The sequence below is a fragment of the Scatophagus argus genome, chromosome 3, assembly GCF_020382885.2.
Source record: "Scatophagus argus isolate fScaArg1 chromosome 3, fScaArg1.pri, whole genome shotgun sequence".
In the NCBI taxonomy this organism is placed as follows: Eukaryota; Metazoa; Chordata; class Actinopteri; family Scatophagidae; genus Scatophagus; species Scatophagus argus.
This window is the reverse complement of record NC_058495.1, coordinates 9,649,561-9,660,922: the sequence shown is the minus strand read 5'-3', so window position 1 is coordinate 9,660,922 and position 11,362 is coordinate 9,649,561. Positions and strand designations below refer to the sequence as shown.

Below are 11,362 nucleotides of genomic sequence, written 5' to 3'. Positions count from 1 at the left end.
CAAACTGTTTCTTGACCAGATACGGTGACTTCCTAGAGTCTAAGTTCTAGGTTCTGTAAGGAAGATTTTATCAGCTTCATGCGGTGCCAGGTTAGGTGATTCCCTGACTACGAGTGAAAGACAGATATTACAGCGGTATCCATCTTCTCATCTAACACTGGGCAAGAAAGTGAATTAGGATAATTACCAAGTTGTCAAGCTGTTGCTTTTAATTTATTTGCTGCTGCTACATTTTATTTGCTGCAGTTAAAGAAAATACCATGTGCCAGTCACAATGTCTCAGGAACCACATGAACAAAGTCAGTCCGCAGGACCTCACAAATGTGATGTGTCCCTTCTTGTCATGCAGTGGTTTGAGTGAGCAGACAGAAAAAAAATTGCAGATTCTTAGCCACTTTTGATTTATTCTGTTTGTCACTTAAAATAGTATATTATCCATTTGTTGCTTTTCTTACTAGAGAACCCTTTTGTCCCGAAGGTACAGCAGCCCGAAAATCCATTTCACCTCTTAAATGCCTTTACAACTGAGAATTCCAAAAGCGATGAACAGAACAGGTTTAACTATTAAATTGTCCGTAAGCACAATAGGTCAAATTGGTTCCCCAATTATGAGCTACAACAATAATTATTCTGGACTAAGCCCACTTTAAATAAGCCTTAAAGTGGCTTGCATGAATTTATTATAATTAGCATAATAAAGAAACAACATCCATTGTTATTATGACAGCTAGAAAGGTTAGACAATCCCCCAATATCTTCATTTCCAAGAGTTAGTGAAACATGACTGAAAAAAATGTTTAAATATGAGAAATGAGCCATGTCATTTATTTCTGGTGTAGTTTGTAGTTTCTAGCAAAGAAATAATGTAGATCTCTTCTCTGCCCAGAACAAATATAACCTGGTATGGCATTGTGCCTGCTTACAAAACTGTCACTTTTAATTGGTGACAATATGAGGGGAAAAGACAAGGAGAACGGTAATATAAGTCTTGGCTAAGTACGATGATTAATTGGAGCCATCACCATATCTTAAAATGTCCTGAAACACATCAAACTCTCTACAGACTTTTGTAGGCATTGATTCTGTGCCTTAAGTCTTCTTACAAACTTTCAGGACATGGGCGAGAATGACAGCATGGATTGATGGATGGAACAGATGTGACCTTGACAGACAAGCCTGCTTTGCATCAGGAATTCCAAAAAAGACTTGGTGTTATGAATCCACTGCACATCATGTGGGTTAATGGTGGGATTTTAGTGATAAAAAAGTGAAATCAGGAAAACTGTGAGGGTGTGATACAAATCTTCATGGCAAGATCCTAAGGTGGCTTCTCTGGTTTATGCTTCGGCAGTTGTTGGAAGAACTCTCACAAACAGAGTTTTGGTGTCTAGAGATTTTACTGATGAATCTGCTGGCAGCTCTGAAAAACAGACATTAAATTGTAATAACTCGTTCATATCGATGGCTGAAATTAAATGTGGAAATTGCTTAAATGTTTAAGCAATCACAAAGGATCACAGTTTTCAAAAATCTCCAAAGCTCTTAAGATGACCAAATTAAGAGGGTAATTTATTTTATTAAACTGAGATAATTAAAAAAGGAAGAAAAAGAAATGTGCTGTGAATTTTTCATCCATGATGTACCATTTTATTTCATCTGAATTGTTCCATTATCTCATCACCGTTTACTCATTGATATATATATATATATATATATATACTATATAGTATATATATATATATATTTTTTTTTTTTCATGGCCACTTTATTTTAATCTTACCCTGGGTGAGGTCTTTGTCCAGGTAGAGCTTGAGCCGTCTGCTGCGGAGGCCAAAGACCTTGGCAGCCTCAGACAGCAAGCCTGAGAAGTCAAGTCCATTCTGACCCACTGGGTTTGCCAGCAGGATGGTGCCCACCTCTCCTGTCTGGCACTCTGCAGGAGATAGGCAGAGTGTTGAAGAGAACTGAACCAGACAGAATTTACTTCCTTCACAAATTAACAAATGATTGGCTACTTAGAATGGCTGGTTTGCAAGTACAGGGAGGGTATCTGAACAAGCCTAAGCCTTTCAGTGGTAAAAGGGAGGCAACAAAGAGAAATGATAAATCAAAAAAAAGAGATGAGAGAGAGAGAGCCTGGCTGATCAACTGACAGATGTGAGAGTAGAGGGACAAGGTGAAAGAAGTTGAGGGTCAATGACTTGGAAGATAAGACTGCACTATATACACTATATATTTATGTATTTCAGTACAATAAACATTGATTGAACACACAATGTTGAAAACAGTTGGGGTTGTGTTAGTATAACTGTTAGCAGTCAGTCCCATGACCAGCAGGTGGTTTGTGTTATATATATACACACACACACACACACACACACACACCAGATTGTGATTATTTTGACTGATTTTACAATTCTCATAGGAGTCACATATGGAATGGGAATGGAAATTTCAGCATTTCTTTTTCACTTCAAAAAAAGTTTTTTACCATTTATTGAACTTGGCCATATTGAGAACGTAACAATATTTTAATTAATTGTTCAGCCGTACGACCACCGTTAAAGCTCACTATATGATCGATGGATGGACGGACGGTCAGACAGACAGATGCACCTATATGTAATGTCCTCACAAGTTCCCTGGGTAAAAAGCGTGTGTCTGTGTGTGTGCGCGCGTTTTTTCTCACCAGCTGGTTGTGCGTTGCAGAGCAGGAGGTTCACGTAAGGACACAAGAGGGAGTTGGTGGTGGGTTCGGGGTCGTGGGAGGAACCTGATGTCACTGTCACGGTTTTACCACTCAGAGCTTGAAGGTCCATTTTGTTGGTCAACTCTGTAATGAATACAAAAGTATGTGCACACAGAAACACACATCAGACAAGGATATAAGTCAAGTCAAAATTATAACTGAATACCTTAATAAATAATTTTGTTTCTTAAATAGTGAAAATAAAGTGTAGACAGGAATATAAAGCTTTATAATTTTCCTTCACCCACCAAGCCAGTTGGGGGGATAAAAAGGTTTTATTTTCCTACTTTTGCATAATGTCAAGCAAGCTAAATTAAAAAGCTATGGGCATGCCAAAGAAAATGTTTTAGCTACAGTTAAACATAGTTAAACTAGTGAAGTGCACTGACAAAAACCTTGACAAAATTATCTGCAGCTACAGGGCTGGTTGAAAAGGTGGGTGCTAATGTTAAACATTTATGATACTCATCAACTGCTTTTCTACTTTCAACACACTTTTAAGATACACTCTTTTAACAGTATTATTTATTCTGCTTACTCAATTATATCTTTGATAATTTTTTACTATACTTTGTCAGCTTTGGATCTCTATAGCTGACGACAGAAAACAGTAAAACCTACAATCAGTCAAGTGATATGAGATGGCAGACAGGTCTACTGTAACAGTAATTTGTTGAGAAAGGTAATAAAGACATTTATGCATTTCTGAGGAGCCAAAACCAGTTCTCACCAGTGCCACCGCTGAAGAATCTGAGCTGGGTGTTACTGGGTCCAAAGATGGTGCTGCTCACTTTCTTCAGCTTGTCCAAGTCTAGTCTGTTATCCCCTTTGGGGTTCTCCAACAATACCACTCCCTCTGCGGAAGAAACAGGATCACTGTTGTGGTCAACGGGTGCAGTACACAACCTTTTATCTCAAGAATTAGCACATCATCAATTAGGAAAATAATGCAAGAGTGACTTTTATCGACAGTTTAACAGTTCAACCTATTCTTCTTCTTTTAGCTGTAAAAACAGACTTCCTTGATGGTTTTCTTGTGCACTACCTTGTTCTTTGTTGTTGACCTTCACCCTGACGTTCACATAAGTACAAGCTGGTCCGTTCAGAGGAGCCCAAGGGGCTGAAGATCCTTTTATTATGGTTAACTCGAAGTCTGAGCCCTTCAGCTGCAAGAAAGGAACAAAAGAGCATGAAGAAGGCAAAGAAATGGAGACACGCTTACTTTTTATGTTCTTTACTAAAATGTTATTTAAAAAGCTAAGTAGGACCGGTATCAACCCACGCCCACCATCATTCTGTGTACTATGCAGAATTCTACTGAACAAAAACCATGTATAAAATAAATCTAAAAAAATATAAGAAAAATATAAGAAAAATAATTCATTTTAACTCTCATTTCCAAGTCATCAAATATCTGGAAATGAGACTCAACAATCAAACATCTTTCAAATTGATCTGCTGTCAATGACTGTCAAAAACGCATTTGTGCCGAACAACAGCGGGTAAGAGTTAGCTCACTGATAAACAGTGACTGCTTCATAATAAAAGTCAACCCATGTTTCACCAGTTAAGGGGTTTGATATGACGCACGTTGATAGCTGTTAACACTGGCGTGGTAAAATGCATTTACCAGAATGCTGAAAGGCTGTCGAACACAATAAGCTGCCTGTTAAACTGATCTTACAACAGCAACCAGTAACCAAGGTTGTCCTCAGTGTCCCGCAATACCTGAGTCTTTTCTTCTATGATGACAGTGGCAGTCTTGGGAACAGGAAAAGGCAACAGTGGAGCCTTGGTGGTAGCCAGGATAAAGTCACTGTGAGCCTGGATCACAGAGTCCAAGTACTCTCCCTCTGGCTGGCAGCGGTAGTGCACAGTTATCTCATCTGATGGCACCAAATGGCCCTGTAATACAATGGATTGAGAGACTGGTAGTGAGTTTTAATATGTCAGTGAATGTTACACAGTTTCAGAAAACGATAAAGATGCCAGCAACTGCTAATATAGGTGAGTAAATATGCAAAAAGTTCTGCTTCATTATCTCTTCAAACAGCAGCAATACATAATAATCTGCAAATTGGGTTAAAAATGTGTTACCTAAATAAAAAATGATTGCCAAGGAAGCAAAGAATCACAATTTCACATCAAGTAATTCTTTTCCTAGCTTTGTTTCTATAAGAAAATGCAATCTTGAAGAAACAAGAGGAGATGGGACAAACAAAATGGAATGGCATACAAAAGAAGAAAGGGTGGGGATTAAAAAGCAAAAAACAAGCAGTATGAACAAGTAAAGGCATAAGGGAACAAAGATTGGGAGGGTTACTGGATGAAAGCCCATCTATTTTGGCACAGTATGCTGCCAGCTTCCTCTAACCTTGACACATTCAAACACATTGATCTCATTCTAATCTGCAGTGTGCTGCCGTGCACACGTGTGCAAAACCGCACACATATATATCGACTGTTTAGTACCCACCCACCCACACACACACACACACACACACACCAATTGCAGTATGTTGCTCAAGGGCAGAGGAATAACGTTAGCTAGATACAGAGGAGCAGTCAATCAATGGAGTAAGGTTTATAGGCTTTTCCTGCCAAGTCAAGGTACTGACCCTACCCTGAAAGAGATGTGTGTGTGTGTGACAGAGAAAGAGAGAGAACACACTGAACAGAGATACAGAGAAGTCCAATAAAACAAACAAAAAAGAAAATGCTGACCCCTGCTTCTCAACCCTGCATATGCTCACACTCAAAACAAAAAACACCCACGCAAATAAACACTGATAAAAACACCCATGCTCACCCACAAATTACTACCAAACATGTTAAAAGAATTGCTTAAAATTAATTCCCAACCCCGGGGTGGAAAATTCCTAACAGATCTCAGTTTGAAATAACAGGAGGAATTTAGGCTGGCCGGGAGCCAGTGCACACCACTGCTATAGGGGGACGGAAAAAACTGTTTGTTGCTTGTGAAAACAAGGGGCTGTTGGCTAATCCGTCTTTACTCCCCAGACCACTTCAAAGCGCCAACAGTAGAATCTGAAAGGGGCCAGACTGTAATTAAACTTCCATTAAGCCTGCCTTATGATGGAGAAACTTCTAACTGTGACGCTGCAGTGGAAAGATTTCAAAACCTCTCTGACAAAATTAACATGGGACATAAAGAGGAAGGGGGGAGGTTGGGATGATCAAAGGAAAGGGAAAGGTAACCAAAACATTACAGCAAATTTCTGGGGGCATAATCATACCTCAATTTGGATTGACATATGGATTTAACAATCAACGATACAATATAACTGCGAAAACATTGATCCACATGATCATGTTTAAGATATGCCTCTGTTTTGACATTTCCATGGCATGTCTTAATAGGGCCATTCAGATAACGGCAAGCAGCCAAAAAAGACGTCAGTGAAGATATTTACTCCTCTCTCAGGAGTAAATCAGAAGTGTGCAAATATTTTGGATTTCTGAGTAAAGATGCGTCAACAGAAAAAGCACATACCATATGTAAACAAGTTGTGACGACATAAAGAAAACAAAAAACAAAACAAAACACACATGAGCAAAACACAACTAACCTGGCCAGGCATCTCATTAGGAATGTGACTAACTTGTTGCTATTGTTACAGCAAAATTAACTTAAATTGTTATACGTATATTATATATATTATATGTTGAGAATTCAACAATGTTGAAATGAAATTAAAAAAATGCAGTCTTAAGACTTAAACCAACAGTGAGTAAGAAAAATTATAAATAATACATATAATTTATTAAGCTATGTGCTGAGGAAAATTTCACTAGTCACACTGGTCCATTTTGGATCCCTGAAAAAATTAATAATACCAGTAAAGTTAAAAATAAAGTAAAAAATACAACTGAATACAACAGTATTTTTGATTAAATAATTAAAATGGACGTTAAAAAGTAATAAGAAGCTTAATACTTCAAACTAGCTTAAATTAGAACTTAATTTATTATTTATTTTATTATTATCAATTTTTATATTTATTTATTTTATTATAATATTTTGTTATTAACTCCCCTTATCTTCCTTTTTTTCAAAAATTTTATTTTTTCATATTTTCTAACATAACATTGTCAATTTCCCTCATTACAATTCGCACAGTTTTTAATTTTCAAATGCATACAGAAGCTGCAAACCAATATTGCTATTTTCAATATTTTTGCTACTAAATCAGTTAGAAAGTAAATTCAACTTTTCAGCTTTTTATCCTTTAAAACACCAAGCAGAATTTTGTGTTATTCGTTAAGCCCTTAAGTGCCACGCTCCTGAGTGCTGCCTCAGTGGCACGTTTTGCTCACTTTGGCACAGCCCTGATTACACATATTGTCAAACTGTTTAAATTATGTCATATTCTATTCATTAGACACTGGATTGTAAAATTCACTTGTGGTGTGTTATATGTCACTCTTGTTTTCAGAGCTAGTAGTGCTCTCAAAATAATTGTCCCACCTTCTTGCGTAGTTTCTGAATGCGGTTGATGACCTCTCGGGCAACGCCTTCATCCAGCATGGACTGGTCAGGGGTGACATCCAGCAGCACCAGGACCTAAAGGACAACAAAACCAGAGAACAGCACCAGAGTTTAAGTTATATGTTGAACTAACTACAGAACTGTTGTGATGGGTGTTGTATGTTGCATAGATAATTGTCTGTAATATATCTTAGGCTTTGTATAAAACACAAAGATATATAAAACATTATATCATCATATACAGATTTTTTGACGATTAATCATTAAAAATAATTCAATGAAAATTTTAATTTTTATTTGCAATAGGGTTCACACAAAAAAGGGGGCAAATCACAATGATTCAACACAAACACCAAATTTTCAACATTAAATTTCAATATTTGGGTGAAGGGAAATATATGATTATTTAAATCAGTCAGCGATATATGTACGGTTGTTGTTCTGGGTAGTAAGGCACACTGACAAGGACAAAGCTTACTGATTTCCTGCTTTAGTGGCAAAGTTGCGGCATGAATTAAGTATTTGTGGCCCTATAACACCTTAAGGTTGAGAGGTAAAAATTCTGCTTAATTTAGGCTGGTAATGTACACCCACAATTATTGCAATATGCATTTGAGAAATTAATAGGAGAAGGAGGACAGGATTTATTTTGATATGAAGACATTACAGTGCAGTGTTCACCTTCTCATATCATGCGTTTACTGGAGCCACTGACAAGACTCAACTGAAAAGGCAAGAACGAGTAAAATCCAGGGACAGCAAAAGCAATCTTTATGGAATAAATCCAAAAATGTATAATGTAAAGATTAAAAAGTACCTAACAACCAACCAATGAGCATGTCATGAGGACACTGCACACTGTGTGAGTAAAAGAAAGTCTTATGTTGTGTAAGGCTGAGCTGCTGCCAGTCATGGCCACTTTGCCATGAGAAGAAGGAGGGAAAGAGATGACAGAGTGACATAGAAAAGTACACAAAGCAAACAGAGAAACAGTATATGAGAGATAACAGACAAACAGACAGATGGGTGCCAAAGACTTGGTGCGAGCGAGTAACAGAGAGAATTAAAAAGCCAGCTCAGTAAACTGGTATTAAGGTGCAGCCGTGTGGTGTGTATACGGTTGGAGGAACACTGATTAGAGAGGGCCTGTGGGAAACGCATACATGCTGGTTTCCACTTAGCCGTGAAATGATTTCATACATCACACTCACAGCTAAGACACAGCAATACATTTACAGTATATCTCAGCTTGGTGCCGGATCATAGTAGTATTGAAAATTTTCTTTTAGATCCAGTTGTACAACAGTTAGTAGGGTAGCAGTCAGCAGAAAGAAGCAACTACTGGGGATTGTTGGGGAATGTTCTACTGGGGAACTTCAACGCTCACGTGGGCAACAAAAGTGTGACCTGGAGGGGTGTGACTGAGAGGAATGGCCTGCCTGATATGAACCCACGTGGTGCTCAGTTATTGGACTTCTGTGCTAGTCACACCTTGTCCATAACTGACATCATGTTCGAACATAAGGGTGTATACAAGTGCACCTGGCACCAGGACACCCTTGGTCGCCATAGGTCGCAAATTGATGATTGATTTTGTAGTCATATCAGCAGATCTGCGACGATATGTTCTGGACATTCGGGTGAAGAGAGGAGCAGAGCTGTCAACTGATCACCACCTGGTGGTGAGCTGGATCAGGTAGGTAGATAGTAGGGTCGGTATTGCTGCCATCGAGCAGCAATGACCTCCAGCTGCAAACCGTCCCAGTGTGAAGGGGCTGGTATGAAAATCAGCACCTCTAAATCAGAGGCCATGGTTCTCAGCTGAAAAAGGTTGGATTGCCCACTCCGAGTTGGAGGAGTTGCTGCCCCAAGTAGAGGAGTTTAAGTATCTCGGGGTCTTGTTCACAAGCGAAGGTAAAATGAAGCGGAAGATTGACAGGCGGATTGGAACAGCATCTGCTCTGATGTGGACGCTGTACCAGTCCGTCGTGGTGACGAGAGAGTTGAGCTGAAAGGCTACGCTCTTGATTTACCAGTCAATCTACGTTCTAACCCTCACCTATGGTCACAAGCTGTGGGTAGTGACCGAAAGAACAAGATCATGGGTACAAGCGGCGCGGATACAAGGGTGGCTGGGCTAAGCCTTAGAGATAGGGTAAGGAGCTCGGACATCCGGGAGGGGCTCAGAGTAGAGCTGCTGCTCCTTCACATCGAGTGGAGCCAGCTGAGGTGGTTCAAGCACCTGGTTAGGATGCCTCCCAGTTGTCTCCCTGGGGAGTTGTTTTAGGCATGCCCATCCGGGAGGAAAACCCAGGACAGACCCAGGACATAATGGAGGGATTATATCTCTCGTCTGGCCTGGGAACGCCTTGGTATCCCTCAGGACGAGCTGGCGGAAGGGAATGGGGAGAGGACAGTCTGGGCTTTCCTGCTGAGACTGCTCTTCCCACATCCCAAATTCAGTTAAGTGGAGGAAGACGAGGAGAGACGAGACAACTACATCATTGCAAGGGTGTAGTGGTGCAGGTTGATAATATTTAACATATGAGATGCTGCTAAAAAGCCACTGACATCCAGTGACCTCTGAAGCTGCAGAGAGCGGCAGACAGAGCTGGGGCTTCTACAACTGAACAACCAGATTCTGCTCTGATCCAGAGTCATTTGACAGAGACATTAGCTCAGAGTTACTTTTTTCTAAGTGATTTCTAAGTGAACTGCAGTTTAACAGGTGAGTTTAATTAGTTTTGGCAGACACACCCTCTGTGTCTGCTGTGGTTTACTTGCTTACAGCTAATGCACCGGTAGGTATTCCAGCTCTCTGGGGAGAATAATCACTAATGATCCAACAGTCAAACTCATATGAGTAATTCAATGTGAAAAATCACTTTGCTTTCCGTGTAGACACAAGTTGTCACTATGGGCTAAAAAAAATAGTACCACACAAAACACACCATAAAACCACATCACTGCTATGAAGCCATGGCTTGTCAAACTACTTCTTTTATAAAAGGGTGTTTTACAGTCTCCTGGCACTTTGTACAAAGTGCATATTAGCAACAACCAATTTGGTTGTTGATGACCGGTAAATAGACTGTTGCCATTTTCTGTTCAATACCATTACATTTCCTAGAATGTATTAAAAAATGTTAGATCCATCCATGCATCCACTTTTTATATCGCTAATTAGTGTATTGTCGCAGGAGGGCTGAAGCTCTGTCACCAGCTGACAACTGGTGACAGGCGAGGTACACCCTGGACCGGTTGCCAGTCAATCACAGGGCTGACACACAAAGACAGACAACCACATATGCACACACTCACATCTAGAGGGCAATGTAAAGTAGCCAATTAACCTAATGTGTATGTTTTTGGAATTGTGTGAGGAAACCCATGCAGGCACAGGGAGAACATGCAACACGGTCTGCACAGAAGAGCCCTGACCAGGACTGGAACCGGGAACAGCACTAACCACCGCACTGTTCAATTAAATGCAGTGATTTCAATTAAAAAAAGAGGCTCATTTAATCAGCCTGAAGCCAGTCCTGTGAGGAGGAGTCCTATCTTGCTAAAACATGTTATTCATGACTTTAATCAGAGACCCTGCGTTTGTCCAGAAAAAAAACAGGAAAGAAATATTTTATCAATATTTATTCAAAAATATCTTGATGGGTTTAAATTTCAAGCTTACCTGTGCATCAGAGTGTGCTTCATACTGTGCAGCTGAACCAGAGCTCTGGTCAAAGGTGTACATCAGCCTCAGGTCCTCCTCACGAAGTTCATGACCGTCCACCGTGATGGATCCTTAAAATTAACCATAACAGAAAAATGTTTGTGACCACAGGTACAGCACTTAAACTAAAAATAAACAATGATATTTAATATTTCATGGAAAAAAGTGAATACGGTATTCATACATACATGCAACCCCCACGAAACCCAACTGTGTGCCAGCACCATCAGAATACATTTCTGAACAACCATAATGATACTTACTTCAAATAAAGATTTCTTCAAGCGTTGGGATATTCTTGATAACAGTAATGAAGGAAAAAAAATAATGTGGTGGGGCTTAAAGAGTCATGAAAAATGTTCCTGTACAAAGC

At 39.5% G+C, this 11,362-nt stretch overlaps 1 protein-coding gene across 1 annotated transcript in view; it reads right to left on the bottom strand.

Annotated features, from left to right (window-relative positions):
• Positions 1 to 377: 377 nt before the first annotated feature.
• iars1 (isoleucyl-tRNA synthetase 1) overlaps positions 378 to 11,362 on the bottom strand; it is a 51,826-nt gene continuing 40,841 nt past the window's right edge. Inside the window, exons 27-34 of the mRNA XM_046383295.1 lie at positions 10,948 to 11,060; positions 7,239 to 7,334; positions 4,478 to 4,654; positions 3,795 to 3,915; positions 3,480 to 3,605; positions 2,690 to 2,833; positions 1,781 to 1,933; positions 378 to 1,420 (exon numbers count right to left, since the gene is read on the bottom strand). Coding sequence (XP_046239251.1) covers positions 1,338 to 1,420; positions 1,781 to 1,933; positions 2,690 to 2,833; positions 3,480 to 3,605; positions 3,795 to 3,915; positions 4,478 to 4,654; positions 7,239 to 7,334; positions 10,948 to 11,060 — 1,013 coding nt within the window. The 3' untranslated portion in view covers positions 378 to 1,337. The remainder of the gene's footprint in view (positions 1,421 to 1,780; positions 1,934 to 2,689; positions 2,834 to 3,479; positions 3,606 to 3,794; positions 3,916 to 4,477; positions 4,655 to 7,238; positions 7,335 to 10,947; positions 11,061 to 11,362) is intronic.